General features: G+C 38.9%; 1 protein-coding gene across 2 annotated transcripts in view; it reads right to left on the minus strand.

Annotated features, from left to right (window-relative positions):
* The window catches only part of ARPP21 (cAMP regulated phosphoprotein 21), a 184,957-nt gene that overhangs the window by 74,678 nt on the left and 87,134 nt on the right, over positions 1-23,145 (minus strand). The window contains exons 10-14 of one of the 2 annotated variants that reach the window (XM_084860411.1): positions 17,981-18,089; positions 15,664-15,765; positions 6,251-6,288; positions 4,337-4,390; positions 1,181-1,410 (exon numbers count right to left, since the gene is read on the minus strand). In XM_084860411.1, the coding sequence (XP_084716537.1) occupies positions 1,181-1,410; positions 4,337-4,390; positions 6,251-6,288; positions 15,664-15,765; positions 17,981-18,089 (533 nt within the window). Of the gene's footprint in view, positions 1-1,177; positions 1,411-4,336; positions 4,391-6,250; positions 6,289-15,663; positions 15,766-17,980; positions 18,090-23,145 lie in introns of both variants that reach the window. The other variant, XM_084860412.1, reaches the window with a different exon arrangement.

Consider the following 23,145-nt stretch of genomic DNA (forward strand, 5'->3'; position numbering starts at 1 on the left):
GTTATGTACTAAGGTAAATTATGTACATTCTTATGAAACTTCTTACGTAATTACTTGCGTATTTCTCCGCATGATGGAAATTTTTTTTCCGATCCGTCTCTGAGCAGACAACAGAACAAAAGGTGCCTGACAATCCACGAAACACAGACAGAGTGGATTTTACACAGTCCATACATCCCTAATCTTGATGTGATATTAATTATACACATTTAAATTTAAAATAGGAGCTGTAGAAAGTTAACTTGTTAGGTTTGAACATGTTCAAGTGAAGAATGATTTAGGATCCCATTCTGAGACTTTTTGACATAGCTCTGGAAACCCTCAGGCCAAGAGCCCCAATCCAACCCTCCTGGGTTCCCAGTCCTATTCTCTGAGGTTCCCCAGGTGGACACACACCCTTTGCATACTTTGTCTCCAGTTTTAATAGATATTTGTTTTGGTATTTTTAAATATTTTTCAGAGGGGTAGCCATGTTAGTTTGTTGCAGCACAAACAACAAAGAGTCCCGTGGCACCTTAAAAGCTAACAAATTTATTACACTACAATACATGTGTTAGTCTTTCAGGTGTCACAAGAGTCTTTGCTATTTCTAAATGAAAATACATGTAATATTAGGGAATTAAAGGAAACACTGGCTTTCCTGTGTACAAAATTAGTGGCTCAATCCCAAAATCACAACCACCGGTAAAATCCAAATTACACTTTCTTTTTATTTGTATTCCCAAAGTCAGAAATGAAAGCAACCAAATAAAATCAACCAAATTCAAACGTGAAAACCTCAGAGATACCTTCTCACCATTTCCCAGTTGTTACGTACAGTGTTCGTTTGCTTTTCTTTCTAGCCCATGTTGCATCATACTATATTACCTCAAACAGAATTAGGTAAACCCTTGGGTTTACACAGAAACAGGTTTTGCCTGGAAGCAATGCAACCTTCTAGTAAATACAACAATTTACATGGGAAGATACTATATTGAAGCTATATACGTGGTGCCATTTTGGCCAGATTTTTTAATTCCATGCCATCACACAAATTCACTACATAAATCCTGAGAAAAGCTATATAGCATCATTGTAGCCATTCACTAGTGATAGGCAGTATATTTACTGCAGCCAGTAGCACATACAGAATGCTCAGGCTTACAGAATTATGTTACAAACCCAATACAATACTAGCTACCTGTTTTAGACAGTTTGCCGGTACTCCTGTTACTTGATGAACTATCTCCTCTTGTCAGAACAGTTATTCCACCAAAACTTGCTGTCTTTGTTATGGCTGGCTTCAAATTGCGATTGGAACTGTCTGAGTCTGTGCTGCTCCATGGCCTCTGGTGGTCTGTCCATTTCAATTCATTATCTGTACTGCTTTGCCGACTGCCAGATGCCTTCCCTGTGCTATCTCGGTTACCCCTGCAGAACCAAAGAACAGAAAGAGACATACAAAACAAACCTATTAATCCAACATTCATTCTTGCTTAAGTTGCTGTAAACATGAACTAGAGCAGCTGAAAGTGTGTGTGTGTGTGTGTGTGAGAGAGAGAGAGAGAGAGAGATGGGGTGGGGTGGGGTGGGGTGGGGTGGGGTGGGGAGAGAGAGTACACTGCCATGCAGGAAGCAAAACCAGGATATTTTCAAGCCACTGGTGGGTTGCCACACATAGCTAATGGGCTATGTTCAGTTGGGTCCAAGTTGTGCAGTCCTACTCTCAAAAGATTAATCTTCCATAGAAAGCTACGCAGGCATGCATGTGTTTAATATAGAGCTCAGTAACTTCCTGCATTGATTTTGAAATGCAGGAGGAAAGTTGGGGGCACAAAACCATTTATACTGGGAAAACTGCTGGAGGTTTAAATAATAGTGGTATCTTCACTACTCTGTATTTGAATTCTGCTACAAATTAAAAAACCTAAAGGACAGGACAATACTGCATACTACACATCACTAATTACTGTTTCAGTGATCACTAAGAACCCAATCAAGCAATTAGAGAAGCTACTGGCTTCTCTTGTTTTGTTTCAGATATTCCTTGTATTTCCCTGTGCTTCAATGCATCTCCCAGGAAACCTTCAATGGCATCAATTTCAACTAAAAAACCCCCTTATATTTGCAATTCAAATTCCATGTATAATAAAAAAAATCAGTTAAAAAAACAGCACCCGGAATGTTACATGTACCTACTTAATATGTCCGAATTATGTTGTTATTTAATGTTTTATTATTTTTGTGTTAAGGTTTTATTGTTTTAACCTATTGTTCACTGATTTCAATTGTTATATAAGGTGGCATATAAATGTTAATAATAAATAAATATAAATACAGGTGACGGGCAAGGACTGATGTTAGAGATATTAAATAGTGGCATCTGACATGTAATATTAAGCGACTGATTTTGTAAAATAAACTTCCACTCTGAAGGTCAAACTAGATTAACATGTCTAGATTTTGGTGGTATGTAGGGAATGGGGTTTAACCCTTTCCCTTATGTGGTATCCTAATGAGAATTGCCCCTTGAAGCTGCTATTCTGCACACACACACATCCTGAGGGAAACAGCAGCTTCAAGAGGAGGGACTATCCTCAGAAACACGGAGGAAAAAGGTTAAACACTCCTCCTTGTATGCTACAGTGATAGGGTTTTAGTTTTTTAAAAATAAAAAAACACATTAAATATATTCACACATTTAACATAATGTCTATTTTGGCCCAGACCAACCCGGAATTTTGCAAATAATTTTTGAGGCTTTCAAGTTACTTTCAAGACTTCTCATTTGGAACACTTTAAAGTTCTTCAACAGATTCCTTCACCAGCTCTGCTTTCCTCTATATTCCATCAAATAAGATTTTTACTGTAATCTTAAACCTCTTAATTCTGCTTTGCTATAATTATCCTTTCTTATTAAACTTTAGGTTGCCCTTTGCTCTTGCCCTCTTCAGTTACCTCCCTATTTATCCACTTCTCACATGATTGCTTAGCTGCCTCCTTCCATGAGGCCTAATTCACTCAGTACAAATTCAATGAACATTCCCTTGTCTATTCATACTTGTGCCTTCCTAACACTTGTGCCTTCCTAACACTTGTGCCAAACATCTATTATTAATATTATTCCTCTGAGTCCCTTTAATACAGAGGTTATGTTCTTGAATAGGTGTGAAGCAATCAGCAAACTATGGAAGATACTAGTTGAATATAAAATGTAACAAACTATATAGTATTATAACCTTATTCCACAAAACAGGGAACATATTCTTTCCTAAGGTGTTATTTAAAACGTTATCCCTTACATTTCCGAGAACAAAACTACACCTTGCAATAGGCATGCCCCCTAAATATTATGCTTCAGCACACATAACTGCGGTCTGTGCTTTTTCAAAGTGTTTTCTGTTTTTCAGTGTTTATCATGAGACATACAGCAAGGAGCCTGAATTTCTTAGACACAAAGTATATGTAACTCCATCAGTTTAGAATGGACCCTTCATCTCTTTTTTAAAAATCAATTTCATCTTTCATATGTATTGCTGTCACAGAAGTACAACAATTTTAGGGAAATTTTTCCAAACTTTAATGAATGATGAGGTATCTCAAACCAATACAGACACGTATATCTGACTCCCCAAACCCCACAATTGCATTTTAAATGCACAAGCAAGACTGACCGTAGCAAATGTTAGACAGTAGCAAATTCAGCTAACACTCTTCCCTGTAAACTATCATAGAGAGAGGGCAGGTGAGGGTTACATCACCAATGGACAATTGAAAGATATCTTATTTTATGGCTTTATATTCTATTTGTATTTTGTTGTTATACACTGATTCGAACATTTTAATGGATTGATTTATAAATACTAAAATAAACATAAAATGGCGGAGATGCAAAATCAAATCAGCACGAACTGGTCTAGTTCTCTGATTTCATTTACTTATCTTCTCAGCAAAGGGTGATGAAATGTCATGCCATCATCATAAAATGACTCCATGGTTACATATAAAACTAAACCATTCTCTTCCCTTTTTATCTTTAAGCCATGATCTTTAAGATAAAGCATTAATTTCAAACACACACATGCAAACTGGGTGCACCACATTTTTTTCACAACTTTGGAAATCAGTCCCACTTGACCAACTCCGATCCTGAGCCTCTTCTGCAAGCGGTAGGGGTTTCATGTCAGGGGAGAGAAAGGTAATTGTGGTCCGGTTAATTTGGGATCTTCTGAGGCTTATCTTGATGTTTTCAGAAGTATATTTTTTATTATATTTTTCAATTTCTTTTGAACTAAGGATACATTTCTAAACAATGCAAAATTGTAAATATATCTTTAATTATGTATATTGTGCATACCTGAAGAGCTGTCTTTTCTTAACAGTTTCATTGCATATGCTATCCTCCAAGAGCCTAGTGAAAATGAAAAAGGAAGTAAATGAAAAAAATAGATTTTAAAAAATGTAAAAACTATTTTCTACTATTGCATTTACAAAAGTAAGGAAATATGAAAAAAAATTACATTAAAAATGTAAATACAATTTGATACTTCAGCAGTAATAACCATATTTTTATCACCACCTTTTTTTTTAAGGGATTCAGTAAAACCACATGAAGCGAGCAATCCTACACACCCCCGCACAGCATCAGAAGTGGGCATAGGATAGTTCGGTTTCCTGGCTCCAAGGTCGGAGTCAGGGCTCTGACCTTGGAATCAGGAAACTGTGCTCCTGGCCCCTCCCTCTCCCCTGTGTAGCTGGCACACAGAGAACTGTGTTGGCTACCCCTCCACACTCAGAAACGGAGAGTGGAGACAGGGTAAAAGGGGCATTCCTGGGGGCATGGAGAGGAGAACACTGGGGCGGCTGCGCTATAACCTCTTCTCTGGCTGTCCCAGCTTCCTTCCCTCCCGCTCTGAGGCACTGCTGCTAGATGGGTGAAATCACCTGCCTAGCAGAAATACAGGGCAGCTGGAACATGGAGGTGAAGATCATCTCCACTGTCTTTCCACCCTGCAGTGGATACTCATCAGCCTCTGAGTTTGGAGGCCTCTGGGTATCCACATAGGATTGCACCCATAATACCTTTAATGCAGTGCCTACAGGGATGAGTCTGTTACATGATTACCCCCGATTTGTGGGCATGGAATATTGAATTGTTGGCATGGAATGGCAGTGTATGCCTTTTTAATTATTTGTTTTATTTATTCATCTGATTTGTACCCTGCCTTTCCACAAAAAATATGGCACTCAAGGTGACTAACAATCACAGGAACTAAAAAAACCCAACAACTTTAAAAATAAATAAAAACTTGGTTAAAACAACAATAAAACAAACACATTTATTTATTTATTGATTGATTGATTACATTTCTGTACTGCCCAATAGCTGATGCTCTCTACATTACCAACTCTCTACATTAAAAACACAGCTAAAGCACACAACAATAACAGAATAAAGAACAGCACCCAATTCTACACTTCTATGGTAAAATAAATTATTTTTATTAGTAGTAACATGTTTGCTAAAAAGAACATTCATAGGAGAACATCACCCAGTAGTGTGACACAAAAGTAAGTTCTGGTAACATTAAGATACCTATGATGTTTTTTTTCCACAAGTGAAACAGCACAGGTGTTCCTCTGAAATTTTGGGTATTAACAGAGGTGGGTCTACCATGAGTCATGACATAAGCTGGCCACCATAAGTGGCATATCTAAGGTGCCATCAAGAGCAACAGAATGGGAGACATCCATATCAGACCCATAGGGACCATGCTTTCAGTGGGGCTGCCTTATACAACTGGTGAATTGATCCCCATACTAATTAGTGGAAAGAGAAATGTGCCATTTGGATTTTCTAACTCAAGCACTAAAATGCCTTGAGCCAGTCTTGGATATTCAATAGCAAACACATCTCTCCAGTGTAAAAAAAAATAAAATCACAAATATCAGATCTAATACACTTAAGAAATGAGTGACTTGACAGTATCCCATCACTTTTGTATTACATTTTTTAAAAATCACTTCTTGTTTAACTTGAAATTGAAAAGGGGTTCTACCCTAAAAGGCAGTCCTAAAATAATTTTAAATAAACAAACTTCTGCAAAATGTCATGCCCTTATGCCTGTATGTACTTCATGCTAATTACTTCACATTGAGGCACTCTCAGTTGAAGTCTATCACTAATTAACTGATTTTCCTCAAACAGAATTATAATACAAATTATAGCTATTAAACATAATAGAACATATGTATCTGCATTTTTTTTTACCTGTTATCCACAAAAAGATTTTCTTGGGAGCAAACTGACTGAAAAACAAAAAACAAAATAATTGTGTTTGATGCTTATGATAACATTCAACAATCCCAATTCCCCCCACCCCCATGGAAAACAGAATCACTTTCCACATTCAGGCTAAGCTTGCAGTTCATGCATCATTGGGACAAGGAATGTTGGGACATTTGTTAACAAGGAACTGATCCCTAGAGGAAGAAGAGGTCAGAAGAATAAAAGTTTTTTGAGAAGAAAAGTATAGGTGCTTTCATTGCATAGAATGAAATTATCAGATCTACTGTTTCAAAGTGAGGACCTCAAACCAAAGATGGTTAGCTGTGCTTAAACCCCTTTGAAAAGAATGGCACATGTGAGCTGTAATGAATTTATCAATTTCAGTGGATCATACAACTAACTTCCTCTGGACTGAGGCCAAACAGTGGATGGAGAAAGACAAAAGGAAGAAAAAAACTACAGAATTGGTAAAGCAACAACAACAACATGCAGAGGGAGTGAAGTTGAAACAGGTTGAAAAATTTAAATTCTCCACGAATTAATTATAAGAAATTATAAGAAATCAAAGTAATCTAACAATAATTTTAAATGGAAAAAAGGGTTTCATCCTGGATGAAAAAGGGTCTGACAAAAAATAAATTCCATTCACAAGAATATATCACTTTAACATTGATTAATTTTTTATGCAGAAAAATGAGTCTATGTTCACTATTCCATGAATAATTCTCATTTCCTTTGACTTTTCATTTTCCTTTGTTTCATGTTCATAAAGGGTGCAGCAGATGCTTTTGGGAGGAAAACCCTCCACAGCTTTTGACTTTAAACAAAAGGAGAGGACGGGGGGAGGGGGGCGGAAAGTGATCAGGTCCACTCCTTCCATAATCATGGAATTCTAGAATAATAGAATGGCATCACCAGGCATATCAAATTCTAGTACTACAAAATTGCATTTATTCTGTACATTCCCATTTTTGACAGGATGAATAGAAAGAGGCTTCCTGAAAGAGCAGTAATAAACTATAGAACACAGCCATGTTCATTTCTAGTGCTCTCTGGTGAAATACATATGGTTGAGGCATTCATATAAACCAAACTGACAGGAAGCCATGAAAATTTACACTAATAGTTGATTTCCGTGTCAGATTTGCCAAAATGCTGGAGCAGGTGGTAACTCCAAGCAGTGTTGGATGATACTGATTGTTTAGATCCATTCCAATCAGGTTTCAGACCTGGTTATGGGACAGAAGCAGCCCTGGTTGATGACTTATGCTGGGAAATGGATTTATTTATTTATATTTCTACACCACCCAATAGCTGAAGCTCTCTGGGCGGTTCACATGGATGGGGGGGAAGCGCAACCCTGTTAGTTCTTGTGGACCTCTCAGAGGCTTTTGATACCACTGACCATAGTATCCTTCTGGATTGTATATCTGGGCTGGGCTTAGAAGGCACAGACACTCCTTCCTGGTCTCAGAAAGCAGGGCTGGGGGACTTCTGCTCCACCCCATGGCCATTAGCCTGTGGGGTGCTGCATGGTTCCATCTTGTCTCCAATTCTTTTTGACATCTACATGAAACTACTGGGGGAAGTCTTCAGGATGTTTGGGCTGAAGTGTCATCAATATGTGAATGATACTCAGCTCTACCTCTCATTTCCACCTACACATCACAGGGAGGCTGTGAAACTCTTGAACTAGTGTCTGGAGGTTGTTTTTGAGTGGATAAGGTTGAATAAGCTCATACAAGATAGAGGTACTGTGGGTTGGGAAACCAACTACTCTGGATAGAAGTTTACAAATGGTCTTACATCGTGTTTCACTCCCCCTAAAACACCAAATGCACAGTCTAGGAGTCCTCCTGGACTCTGTGTTAACTGGGAAAGCTCAGGTGGCTGCAGTGTCCAGGACTGCATTTTTCCAGCTTAGGCTGGTAGCCAGTTGCAGTCCTATCTGGAGAGGATGGACCTTGCCTCAGTTATCCATGCACTAGTGATGTCCAGGCTGGACTACTGTAATGCACTGTATATGGGGCTGCCTTTGAAGATGGCCCAGAAACTTCAGCTGCTGCAGAATGTTGCTTGCCCTCTAGAGTGTTGCTGCGGGGCAAGGCGATCAGGACATATGATGCCTATATTGCACCAGCTGCACTGGTTACCAGTGTATTTTTGACTGAGACCAATTTAAAGCGCTGGCTTTGATCTTTAAAGCCTTAAATGTTTTGGAACCAAATCCAACTGACTTCATCCATATCAGGCTGCTTGCACTTTAAGATCAGCAAGAGAGGCCCTTCTCATTTGCCCACACTTGAGGGCTGTTAGGTGAGCAAGTACACAAGAAAGGCCCTTTTCCACAGTGGCCCCACACCTTTGGAATAACTTGCCATTGAGGGTCCTCCAGGCCCCATTATTGCCGACTTTTAAGAAGGCACTGAAGACTTACTTGTTTAAGTAAACATTATCAGCCTTTCCCTGATAATGTTTTATCGGACTGAGTTGTAGCTACAATTGTGTTGTAGTTTCTGTTCTATGTTAGTGTTTGTTGTTTCTTGGAACATCTGCTATTTTTATTACCACATTGGGTTTTTTAATAATATGAATTCTATTGTTGTATGCCACCTTGGGAAGGAAGGCTCCTGCCCTGAAAGGTGGCCTAGAACTATTTTAAATAAAATTAAATAAATAAATTTATAAATGTAATACTGATGATCCCAGCTCACAACTAAATAATATAGGGAGTTCCATACATAGACAGTATATTACATGTGCCTGACCTACTCAAACTTTCATTTGCTATTTAGTATTGATGGTAGAAATTCCACCACAATTTCCTGTAGCATGAGAACTACAACAGTAGAACTTGTAGCATCAGTTCAGGGGTCAGTTCGTTGTTCTTGAAAGCAATGCCTTAAGGACACACGGTTTAGAGCATGAATGGAATAACAAGTATGCTCACAGTGCTATAATCCTTTCCCCTTTGTATATCATTTCACTTTTTACTTATCTTAAACAGTCAATTATGTTTAATTAACTAATCTGCATTTTGTTTCTAAATTGAAACACAAGAGTTCTAACTGTTCATCTCTTTAATAAAAAACCAAACTCCAACCTTGATGGCAATCATTTTCAAAGTGGCCATGGTTTCTGTTGTCAGTTGTGTCAGTTTATTAGTGGGGTTTTTTTCCTATGCTACATGCTGGGTGCGGAAATTATAGGGCTGGATCCAGATTTATGTTGAATCAACTGCCTGACTGGAAGTGGACTTCCCCACCCCCTCCTTCCCACAGCAGCCCCTCCAGCCTCCTAAAAATGCTAGAGAGAGACCCAGTTTGGATGACATGACAGCCCATCATGGGTTAATTAACTTTCAAGAGGCCACAGCACATGCCATCCACCATGATGAATATGCAACACTCAAATGGGGGTTGCCGTGGCTTGTTGTGTTGTGCAGACCCAGTTGGGGAGGGCTATTTGAGGATTAAACAACCCTTGCATAAATCACAGTCTGTTCTAAGGTTATGCAAGGGTTGTTTAATCCTTGAATAACTCTCCCCGGTTGGGTTTGCATGACATGACAAGCCACAGCAAATCCTGGTCGGGGGTTGTATATGCATAATGGTGAACAGCATGCACCACAGCCCCTTAGAATCATAGCATAGTAGGATTGGAAGGGGCCTACAAGGCCATCAAGTCCAACCCCCTGCTCAATGCAGGAATCCAAGTCAGACCATCCCTGACAGGTGGCTGTCCAGCCTTGTCTTGAATGTCTCCAGTGTGGAGGAGCCCACTAGGTCATTGGTTCCATTGTTGTATTGATCTTACAGTCAGGAAGTTTTTCCTGATGTTCAGCTGGAATCTGGCTTCCTGTAACTTGAGCCCATTATTCTGTGTCCTGCACTCTGGGATGATCGAGAAGTGATCCTGGCCTTCCTCTCTGTGACAACCTTTCAAGTACTTGAAGAGCACTATCATATCTCCCCTCAGTCTTCTCTTCTCAAGGCTAAACATGCCTAGTTCTTTCCATCTCTCTTCATAGGGCTTTGTTTCCAGTCCCCTGATCATCTTTGTTGCCCTCCTCTGGACCCTCTCCAGCTTGTCTGCATCCTTCTCAAAGTGTGGTGCCCAGAACTGGACACAGTACTCCAGATGAGGCCTAACCAGTGCTAAGTAGAGGGGAACTAGTACTTCACGGGATTTGGAAGCTATGCTTCTATTAATGCAGCCCAAAATAGCTGCATTAATAACAGCTTTTATTGATCCCTTGAGGGTTAATTAACCCATATAGGGCTGTTGTGTCATCTGTACTGGCCCACTGAGTCAGGACACTGCTGAATGGGGTGAGCTGTCGAAAAATCAGACGGAGAAACTTCCACAAGTGGAGCCCTTCCTCTTGCAGAAGGCAGATGCTGTATCCAACCTGTGAGGTTTTGTGAAATCTGTGTGAGAGAAGACTATGAATGTTGAGATGTGCATACAAAGGCCAAGTTGGGGGTGGGGATAACTAGTGAATATTGCTGCTGCTTATGTCAGACATAAGGGTAAATAAGCACTAAGGAGTTATATCTTATTAAAAAGCATGAGATGTCTGTTACCTCTTCAGTATCTTGAAGGGTATCAATATAATCAGCATTACAGCCTTATGGATACACTCAATAATAGCTCCGTTCATCTTCCATGCTGCAGAAGCTGGCACAAGGCCATGCCACCTCCTGGAATATCCATTTCCCAGTGTTGATGTGGGTCTCCATGGCACAGAATACAGACACATTTTATTACATTACTCTTGTTATTTAGAAAAGAAAAGGAAAGGAAAGAGCTAAAAGCTTTAGGGGAAGCAAGTTACCTATTATCATGTTGAGATTCACTTTGCTCTTTTATATGCAATGCTCCATTTACTTAATGCTCATGCTATCATAGCATAGCAATTGCTAATATACCTTTAAATTTCCCACTTGCCCGCCAGTAACAAATTTAAGGGAATATGTAGGACAAAAGCTGAATATATCTATGTATAAATGCATTTGTTTAAGGGCCGACTGAACAATTCATACATGCTTAAAACATCCTATGCAGAGCCTTCTCTTCTGACACTAATTCTCCATCTTTCTCTGATCCATTGTACTATTATTTCTGATATGTAAGCTATATGTAAGGGCTCTACCATTAAAGACGGCCTAAAAATAATTTAAAATAAATAAAATAATAGGTCAGACCCAGATCGAAGCTGGATCAACTGTACTAAGAAAAGTGGATTTCCCCGCTCCCTCCTTCCCATGGTAGCCCCTCCAGCCTTGAGAAATTGTTACACAAAGAGTCAGGAGACTCTGCTGAATGGAATGACCTGGGGTGTGTCAGGGAGGGAGGATCCCCCAAAAACTGGGCAGAGGGACCTTCCACGAGCTCCTCTCACAGAAAGCAAATACTGGATCCAGCCCCTTCATCAAATGACTTCTTAAAACTAAACCACAACAGAACCCCATCAACTATTTAAAGAGCCTAGGAAGAGCAGAGAAAAAACAAATTCAAGGGATTATGTGAAAGACAGTGTGTTTTAGAAGATAAAGTGCTTGATTTTGACCTGGGGTTAAGCCACAGACTTGTTGGTTTGCTTTCAAGTGTTATGCAGATATGTATTGTAAAACAAGGACTGAGAACTTGCAACCATCAAAGCTGAAAAGACAACGATAATAAAATATTCTGTACATACAGAAAATGGGTTGGATCCAGAATGAGTTGCACTTAGATCCCACTGAAATCAATAGGACAAGTTAGTCACGATCTAGGTCCCACTGATTTCAGTGGGAACTAAGTGCAACTAACTTAGGGTTGTATCCAGAACTATCATTCCGCCACTGGATGGATACTGCTTGCAGAATGAGACTTCCCCATCTTCTCTTCATCCCCTTCAGCCTCTACATTGTGATAGATTCAAGTAAAAAAAACAAAACAAGAAAGGAAGCTACCTTATATCAAGTCAGATCATTGGTCCATCTAGCTCAGTATTGTCTGCATTGACTGGCAGTGGCTCTGCGGGGTTTCAACTAGATTGTTGCTTTCATTTTTTTAAGGCTTTTCATCTTGAAAAAGCAAGATGAAGATATAATACAATCCTAGCATTTGCTCAGGTGTAGAGAATTTTATTTTATTAGGTAACATAAATGTATCACCATGTAGTGATACCTCTAGTTATGCCCCAGCCTAAGCACTCATATGATGGTGCATCAAGTTATTTGGACCAGGATGATAGATAGATGATAGATAATGCATAGTTAGAGGGGGGTTTTTTTTTGGGGGGGAAGTGTGGTTTACAGCAGCCAAGTTATAATTTGGGCTCATAGTTCTGTCAAATACTGAAGCCACATCAAACTGGAATTTGCTGCAGAATCCATGTATTGCCAAAGAACTATTTCTGAATCAAAGTGAATTAAATTCTAAGGCTTATGATCTGAATTCTGAAGCTACTTTTGGAGATACAATTAAAGAATATTGTACTGACATCCTGAAACAGTTCTAGTTGACCAAAAATGGGATTCAGAAATTGCAAACTGTTTTGGCAAATGATTACACCTGATGTCTTTCTTTTGCAGTTCTTCATCACCCACCCGTACATACATCATCTGTTAAGTAACCCAGTCCCCTCTGTTTACACAGCTGCCAATGTGCTCAGTTTTCTCCTGATAGCATCCGCCTGCAGTCACGCTAAAGCAGAGATTTGAGGCATACCAGAAGTGATGGGACAGCATAAATTAAACACAACATAATTTAAAAACAATGAATGTTTCTACAATAGTATTATTCATGTTCATAATGTATTCATTGCAAATTTCCAGTTTAAATGAAATGAAAAAAAAAGTTTACATAATTTCTGCCCTGCTGGGGTGTGTGTGTCTGTGTGTGTGTGTGTGTATTTATACTTCCTACCAATAATGGACACTATAGCACAATATTTCTACCCATTATTGATCCCTCACTCCATCCCAATAACGGGCTGGAGCTGAGGTGGGAGCTGTATATTTGCATCCACAAAATGTGAATTTCTACAACTAGTATAGACATATTGCCTGGAAATTCAGGAATGCCCTTGATTTGAGTCCCCCCTCCACAAACCTGATGAGTGAAAGAGCTGGTCCAGATTTTCATTTTCTAAAATGGAATTTTAGAATACTTACCGTTGTGGATTAAAATACAAAACATGGACAGAAACACTTATTTTTCTCATTGCTGCAATAAAACTGCAAAGTATAGGATCTTACTCCAGGGAATACATTTTTTTTAAAGAGAATGTTTATGCACCTCATGGATGCATCAATTATTTTTTAAAACACCTAGAAAAGTTTAAAAATCCAAAGAGACAGCTATCCCATGCAGAAGGACCCCTATAAAATATTCACTCTATACTCCACAGGAAAATTGTCACCACACCGAGGGATGTGTGAGCAATTTGCTCTGTGGAGCAAATGTGTTTTATTTTATGGATTCATCCAATTTGCACCTTGCAGTTGAAAATCTCCACATTTTTGAGCTATGCACACATTTCAAATGTGCATTTGGCAATGTATGCACATTTGAAAAATGTGCAAAGAAAAATGCATCCAATTCCAAAATGCATACAAACACGTTTTAATCAATGGGTACCAAATATATTGTTCCATGATGTAATACAATGTATTTGGGAGTGTACTGGATTTGAATGGGAAATTAAGACCCATTAGCTTTACAAAAGGCCTGCTGCTGGTGGAGATGAAAGCTGCTAGAACTGTTTTGTTGATATGGATCAACACATCTGCCTGAAATTTTGGACTCTCCTTGCAGGTGTGCCTATGGAGACTGTCAAGATGACTGCCTGCACTTTGAAATTTACCTCTACACCACTGAGTATTACTGCATCCACCCTTCCATCAAAACACTTCCATCCACTTTTAGTAAACATTGGTTCTTCTGAGATCACTTTTTGCATTCATCCTGGCCTCATCCAGCCAGGAGACCAAGAACCATTTTGAGGCTGTACCTCCTCTCTCCCAGGAAGAACATCATGAAAAGGGCGATACCAGCCTGGCCCATTGCATAGGCCAGAGAAGAGCTTGCTTCACCTCCTCTCCACCAGATAGAATCCCCATTCGAACTGAGACCAACCTGGCTCCATCCATCAACCCAAGAAGGAGCTGCCGCTCTAATTCTTGCTTCCCCCCCCTCTGCCCACACACATTCCCCAATTTGGTAATGTGTCTATTAGGTTGTGAGCTTGCTTGCAGATAGTCTTATTTTTCAATATCTGCACAGGGCTTAGAAAAATTTAGGTGTTTTTTATAAGTGAATCATCTGCATCCAGCATCCATAACAACGGCATAATCTAGAAGTGTTTTTCCTCATATAGCTAAAAACAGTGGCTTAGAGTAGTTCTTTTTCTGGCAAGGCAAGCCCTGCCTTCATACTGCAACTGACAAATGTACCTGATCTTTTGTCAAATACTGCCCCATGCTTCAGGTGGGCCATAGCCTTTCTTTCTTATGAAAGTGCTGCTTATACGTTTATGTGATTACACGTTCATTCAATATCTTAATTTTTTTTTTTTAAGAAACAAACATCCAATGTTTTAGGCTGCAATCCTAAACACATTTACAAGGGAGTAAATCCCATTAAACACAGAGGTACCTATGTCAGTGGGAACAGCATATGGTTGCAGTGCTAAAGTTGGAAAACTACTCCAAGGAAGGGGGCTCATGATGTCAAAGCCACCAGGCAAACACAGCACACAGCAGGCTTCTGCTTCCAGCTCCCAGAACTGGCTTTCTCAGGGCTCAGCCCTAGAAAGGGAGAGTCATCTCTGGTGAGTGCAGTCCCAGAGTCCAGGATCCCTTGTCTTTAGGTACACCGATAAACATCCTAATAGTGTTCATAAGTTTATATTTCCCACTTGTTCATGAATTAACCAATACCATTCAGAACATGACTGCCAGGTTACACACATTTACTATTTTCTTCTCATTTGAATAGTTACAAAACTGACTAAATATATAGAGATTCCTGAAAGAAATCAAACAATACGATAGAAGAGCATCAATTTAAATCAACATTCTACAGGAGGATATTACAGAATGACATCTATGCCAAACATATACACTAAGAGGAACAAAAACAAGAAAACCAAGTTCACTACATCTGCCCTATTTGACCTAATCTTATCCCATACTACTTATAACTTTCAATCTCTGTCTTTTCCTAAAAATACAAAAAAATAACCCCATCAAGGAAACTTTATTCCCTGCCCTCTGGTTCAAATCACATCCCTCCACTATCTCCTGCCACAAAGTGCAATCTTGCCACAGTGTCAGAGTGGGAGGATACTGGCTGACTACTGATAAAGATATAGCACTAAAGAGGCAATTAAAACAACTACTCACATCTTGTGCAAATATTCTCTCCCTCACCCTCTGATACTCCTCTTCTCTCTCTTCAATTGATTTACTTCGTCTGTCATCTCTAAATGGATGAATTCTGTTTTGCTGAGCATAAAAAAAACCAGGAGGATTATATAAGTTGAGCTGCTAAAACTGCAGTTAAGTAACTGTCAGCTGAGAATAATAAATGTTCACTTACACAAATGAGGCATGAGAATGACAGTGTTGTCTCATTCTTAAGGTGGTATATGAATCATGGTGTTATGTCATGTACCTTTAGCATCAAGCTAGATGCTGCAGGAGTATTTTTTATTTTAAATAGGTTATGGGGGCTCTTTGTGATCATCTGAAGTCACCTTATACTTCACCTTATGCCTTTGGTCCATCTATTCCATGACACAGAAAGGTGTCTTGCACTGAGTCAGATCACTGGTCCAACAAGCAGTGGCTCTCATGGGATGTGGGGCAGGAGCTTTTCCTGGAGATGCCAGGGATCGAACCTGGGATCTTTTGCATGCAAAGCAGGTGCTCTACCACTGAGCCATGGCCCCTCCATATCATCTGCTGTCACTCTCCAGTACTTGTCTATATTGTTTTTATCTTTATTTGTTAACTGTCCTGGGAGCAGTTGTGTGCTGGAAGTTTGAGGGATATAAATTTAATAATACACTTAAAAATGTAAAACTTGCTCTCTGGGATTCTGTTAACTGGAACTGTCAGGTACTGAATCCAAGACCTTCTATCTGCAAAGCATGTGCTCTACCACTGAACTATGGCCTGTGACCCCTCTGTGTAAGAAGGGATAAGGTAGCATGAGAAGGGATTTTGTAAACTGGGCTTTGTGAATCTGCAAACTAGACTACAGATGTGTTTGTCCAACAGATTTGTTTGACTTTCCTCTTACTTATTGGAGAGAGATAGTACTGGAGATGCAGCTATCGATCAAGTGAAGGAAAAGAACATGGAAAACCAAATGACATTAAAGGCCGAAAAAGCCTAATTGATGAGGAGGAGAAATGCTTTGAGAATATTGTGCACAAGAGTTTTAATCATTTCAATAGTGATCCTTAAGCCTTTACTGCAAACAAGAGAGAAAAATAGACTTTCCTTGCTCCAAAGTCCAGAAAGCAATAAGACACATTAAGTTGCCTAATGGGGAGAACCACCCTGTATAGTGTTTCATATTTGCAGTTAGCCTCTAGTTGCAATGCTCTTGATCCTTTACCCGCATTGTATTTTCCCCCCACATTGCTATGGGTCCTCCTCACAAATGCTGCCTAAACCTGTCTTTTACGTCTTTCAAAGACAGCTGTGATGCCATGTAGCTGGGAAAACAGTCAGTTATTGCGGAAGAAAATGGGGGAGAAAACAGTATCTTATTAAATGTATGAGGCAGAGAGGCACTCTGGTTACAAGTGACTCATTAGAATTTACCACAAGCCAAAAATTCAAATGAGAACATACACATTAGCTTACCTTCATGAGCGTTCTTATAAAATGCTCTTCCAGAATCAAAACCCTTTTTGAGTTCTCTCCTTTGTTCTGAATAACTGCATGAATTTCTATTAGATCTAAAATGCTCTTTTGAGCATAACTTTCATTTTTTGTAGTTTTCCTTTAATAAGAGGCTGTTAAAGTTAAACTAACCAGTTCCAGACACATTTATATATTAGCATGTATCATACTGTTATCTTTAATAATGCAGAATTACATGACAAGCAGCACACAGAGGGGAGAGTTTCTGCCACATACATGCAAAAACAAGCAAATAACTAAGCTTCATTTCCAATAAAACATGGTGGGGGGGGGGAATCTGAAAAATTAAACCATTTCCCCCCAAGTGAAACTTCATCTGTGGATGACTGCAAAATCAATCTGGTCTCATTGTAACATTTCCTCCTTTTATGGGTATTTTTAATCTGTATTAATCTCCAACCAGCTTGGTATGATTGTAAAATTGGGAACAAATGCCACAGAATCAAAAAGGCTTTTGGCAAAATGTAGCTGATGAAAGTTTCCCCATTAGTTTGCGGGCCCCTTTTGAACATTCCAAATCGCACCTCAACATGCAGCACTTTCTGCGCCAAGCAAAATTGCCCATGCAAACTGCCATTGCTAAAACAAACACACTTATGGCTTGATGCTATTCCATTGTGTGCCAAAAACTGGGTAGAAGGAGCAGGACAGGGAGATACACAGGAGCAGGAAGGGAAAGCAGCAGCAGCAACAACAAAAGAACGTCAAGAACATCAGTCAGACCACTTCCCAAAAAGAAAAGAAAAAAGAACAAATTTCAGCAACTCTCAGACCGAGAACCAACCTGATTGTCTTCTTTATCAATACTAGAGTTATCTCGCTTCAAGATAAATCGCTTCTGGGATTCTTCACCTTTGTCATCTTTTAAATGTTCAGAAAACCTTTGCTCTGGTCTGCCAGCAAAGTAAAACATATCAATAACAATCCATTTTGTTTTGTTTTTAATTTGTCAGCACTCTTTTTTAATGGAGGGATTTATTGCAAAATTAGACTACAGTTGTGGTTGCTGATGTTAGTACCAATGTATGGCATCTGTTCTAATGCTGCTGTTATTGCTACATATTTTGCTGTTGTGCAGGTGGTAAGCTGAATTTGAATGATCAGCCACTGCAGTGTTCAGTCTCTGTTGGCAGTGACTGAAAGACAAGAAAGCAAGCCAACATATGATATATTAATTTGCTTTGCCACCAGTCATCGTGACCTCCAGCAATGCTGCAATTTAGTAAAGCTTATACAGATAGATAAGCAAAGACAAACTTGATGGAGACCTTTTAAAGAACTTATCACTTATAATAATATATTGAATTTGTAATGGTGGTGGTAGGGCGGGGGGTGGGTGGGAAGAGTTATTTTCCTTAAACAAAGAATTATCCAGCAGTTGGTAAACTGGAAAAAAAAAATCAAAATTGTCACATTGTATAGATTTGACAATTGATTTTAGATCCATCCAGATGGTTATTAAACGGCCAGACATTACCAGCTGACAACTTCATATGTATAGGTTGACAGGATGAGATAAATTGTTCTGTGCTCTTGACCTTGTTCAAAAAGTATACGGAGAAAAGTGTCTCTTTACAATTGACATAATTGCAGGCTTAGGGAACGTTTTAATCTCCAGGATACTGTGCATCTTAGTCTGTTATTAACATCCCAGATTTTGCATTTTCTGCCAAAGCTTCATTAAGCAGCAAAAAAAGAGAGAAAAAAGTACAGAATCGCATGTTGTCACATAATGTGTAGTTTGCTAATTCAGGAACGTTTATTAAAGGGAAGGAAAAGTGCGAACAGAAGGGCCCTTTCTCTGCTCAGTGCATATATGTTACTTCCACAAGCATTCACAGGGGACAGCCAGGACTGCCAAGGGAAGAACTGAGAACCTGAAGTTCATATGAAGCATGGTAATGCATTCTACTGTGTGCAAATATCCTGTCAACATGAGTGGCATGACAAAAGTGAAAAATGGGAGTAGACTTGTTGGAAATAACATTTTTTACCACAGTTTGAAACCTTTCAAAGAGAAGTCTCCCTCCCACCTACCCTTGCAAACATACAGATGAATGGTGATTCCAAGGTAAATATAGTGCAATACCTGGCATTGAAGTAGAGCATTCCTACCCTTGTTTCTTTCTCCCCTCACTCTGCTGTTTTTCCCCACTGCCTATTTTAATATGTAAACTTCTTGGGAGCATGTGCCTATCTATTTTTTGCTGATGAAATTCTGCAATGCACCATGTACACGGTATAAATAAATAATATTCACAAACTTCCATATGACATTTATAACCAAGACAAATGCAAAATGAAATAAGTCAATGCAGGCATGCAAACCAATAACTATTTTGACTCTGCAATTAATTAGGCTACTTCATAGTGCTGAAGCCAAATCTTAACACATCCCAGCCTACACAATTCATTAAGAGCACTTGATGCAACACTCAAAAGGTAGTTAATATTACTGTGATTTGTTTTTATCTATTCTCATTTGGAGTAGCATCCATTCATATTACATTCTTTACTTGCGTTTTCTTTTTGTTCAGAGGATGTTAAATTGTACTGTATTTCAAATACCTATGGTCAATTTTAAACATGATATTCCCAGTTCTCTAATGGCAAATGTGAATATTCAACTCTAGCAAAAGCCACTTTCTAATAAATGAAGAAGAACAGGTCACTTTAGATGCCTGAAGTACCTAGTTCCTTTTCCTAGTTCCAAAGAGCTCTCCTTACATATGGGTTTGGCTTATCTGTGTACTGGACATCTTGTACTGATGGCTCTGAAAATATGAAATAAGGATTCATAGTGGTAAACTTATGAGTTCACTTCCATAAGCTGGTTATGAGCCAGGCCCAAACCCCCCAAAAGTTTGGGCCCAGCTCAATCAGTTCAATGATATTACCATGGGACCCCACCACCACAGCTTCCCATGTCCCTGCTAGCAGCAAGAGGGAGGCTTCATGACAGGGACCTCTTCATCCCTACCTGCTGCCTCAAACACAGTTCGGACAGTTCTTTAGGTAAGTCCTTCGTATGGATGTCAGGCACTCTGGAAAATATATCATGTTCCTAGGGGTGCAACAAGGTCCAAATTTCAAACTTGGGGTGGGATGGGGAGCCCAGGAAAAAACCAATCCTCACAGTTTGGAAAATAACTTGTTTTAACTCAACACAGCCAGAAACAAGTCAAGGGGAGTTCAACCATCACTAACAAGTCGTGGTGCCTTCATGTGTTCAGTCCTCCACACACAGGACCAATACAAAAATATCCATATTTGACAAAACTGGTTGCACATATAATGTTTGCAGGCCATTGGGCTTACATACATCGGAGTCTGTGTGTGTAGGCACCACTTATCCCTTGACTGGGTTCACATAACATGACAATCCACACTCAAGATTGGGTATGAGCTGCATGTGGATTGTCGTTGAACTGTGGGTTGTTGTTGAAATGTGATCTGTTGTGTTGTATGAACCCAGATGCACTGCACTAACAAACCATGGTTTGTTAACCATGAACAACCCACAGCTCACCACCGAACAACAAACCATGGGTTCTCTTGGTGGTTGTTCGTGGCTGACAAACTATGGTTTCTTGGCATGGCTGGGTTCACACAATACAACAACCTACCTTTCAACAACCACATACACTCAACCCATACTCAACCTTAAGTGTGGGTTGTCATGTTGTGTGAACACCGCCAGAATGTCCAATGCATGTAGCTGAGCTGGGTGTATGAACAGGTGGAGGTGATCCTACTGCCCACTGCCCATTTAAAGGTGTTGAAAAATAGCTCCTCTTAACATACATCACGGTTTGGCTGTGGGCTAGAAGTTGAGTATGCATTTTAGAAATGAATAAATATTCTGGCTCAATTCTCTTGAACAGATATATTACCTAACATGCCTGAAGAACAGATTTTCAGATATTGTCCCTGAAAACTAATAAGTGAAGAACTCTAACTGTTAAAACAAACTTTACAACAAGAATAATTCAATCCATGTACTGATGGGAATATTGTTGCAGCAGCTGCTGCCCTTAGAGAAGCACACAAATGAATTAGAAACATGATATGCTCATAAATGCAGATTAGAGAGATCACCTTCCTAGAGGGATAGGAATGTTTAATGATGTGATGGCCAATTATAAAGCAGCAGAAAAGAGCTGAATTTTCAGGTGAGAGAAGGAAAATATTAAAAAATCATGGTGTCACATAAGGAGACTTGAGGATGAAGATGTTAGCTTTCAAGAGAGTGGGAAAGTAGTTATCCTTTCATTCCATTCTGACAGATGAAAGTGCATGGTAGAAATAAAACATACAAGCCAAAGTGTATTTGAGCTCTTTGAGGTAGTTTAAGGTGAGAACCTTTCTGGGCAGTTTAATTCGTTAAAAGATTGCCAGACAGGATCTATGGCAGTACAGTTTGATAAGTTGTCTCTTCTAGAGAAAAGGTACAGAATTAGAAATAAATACCAAGTTGCCTTAATAAAAAAAAAAAAACCAAAAAGTTGGACCAGACTTCCATTACAAGACAAATTCTAGTGAATACCTGGGGAATACACACAAATCAAGCTCTAATCTCCCTCTGGAAAAGCACATATTACCAATCTTATAAAACTCTGAGTGAGCTCAATGAACAGGCTGAGTAAAATGAACAGGAGAAAAGAAAATGATCAAAAGTTTTGATTAGCAGCCACCTGGAATAACAGAAACTAGTTTGATTCTGCATGACATGAGACACTAGTGTCCAATAAGTGACATTTAATTTAACAGCGCAGAACAACATAAGTCTCTGAATAAGTATCAGCTGTAAACAGTTTGGAATTTTATTGCAATATTAGACAGATGGATTTATCACTTTACTTCTAAACTATACATCTACTCTTATGTGTTATTTCTGCTCCAAAAACATTTCAAGCCCTTCCTCAACTTGATGACCCTTAGTCCAATTTGCCAGGCGGTACACAAGCATAAAACATCAATACGTTTTGTATCTGAAAGAAGTTAAAACTAAAGAACAGCATACTCCACCAAAGCATTAATCCGTTTTAACATAGGAGCTCAAGTGAAATCCAGTGAGATTTATTTTGCAATGAATCCACGAATTATTATAAGCTACTCATGTTGCAATACTTGTTCATTCATCTAAAGCTTATTTGGAACTTAAAGAAGTTTAGAGTTCTTTATTGTTGATTAGAATTTATCATTACAATAGACATCCTCAGAAACACCATCATCAATAGCACAACAGTTTAAAACTACTGACTCTAATGAATCACTCAACCATATCATGTTGACAATTTACAGCATTTGCATTTATAAATGCATCTGCAGTATGCCACTTAAGAATTTGTCAATTAACAAATTCCACAATGAATGCAGATAATACCACATAGATATCTAGTACAACACATTTATGGAAACTTCAGAAGCATCTTGTCTGAAATGTATAGTTAGCACCTTGTACTATCCTTTTTGGGGTATGTGTGTGTGCTTATTTGGGTTCTTTCTGGTGTTTATTTGGAAAAATGAACCTAATAGAATAATTCTGGACTCATTTTCAGTTTTGTCATAACTTAATTAAAATATCACATCTTTCAAAGCAAAGTACTTTGCTATGAACTGTCGTATCTAACTAACACCATTACACAGCCACTGATACTACCTTGTATAAAATACTACAATATAGACATTGGGTTGGTTCCAGACATGTAACACATTCCTATACATGTCTACTCAGAAGTATGTTCCATTGAGTTTTATCAGATTTACTTCCATGTGCATAGGATTGCAGCTTGCATTAATTAAATGTATGTCCTGTTGGAATCAATGGGGCAAGTTAGTAATGAGTTAACTTAAAAGTCTAATTGATTTTAGTGTCAATGGGGTGAAACTAACTTGGACAGCATCCAACACATGACTCCATTTTCCTTCAAGACAGTGCTTTATATA

This window comes from Heloderma suspectum, chromosome 5, assembly GCF_057233095.1.
Source record: "Heloderma suspectum isolate Gila_16-S chromosome 5, 16-S_ref, whole genome shotgun sequence".
Taxonomy (NCBI): domain Eukaryota; kingdom Metazoa; phylum Chordata; class Lepidosauria; order Squamata; family Helodermatidae; genus Heloderma; species Heloderma suspectum.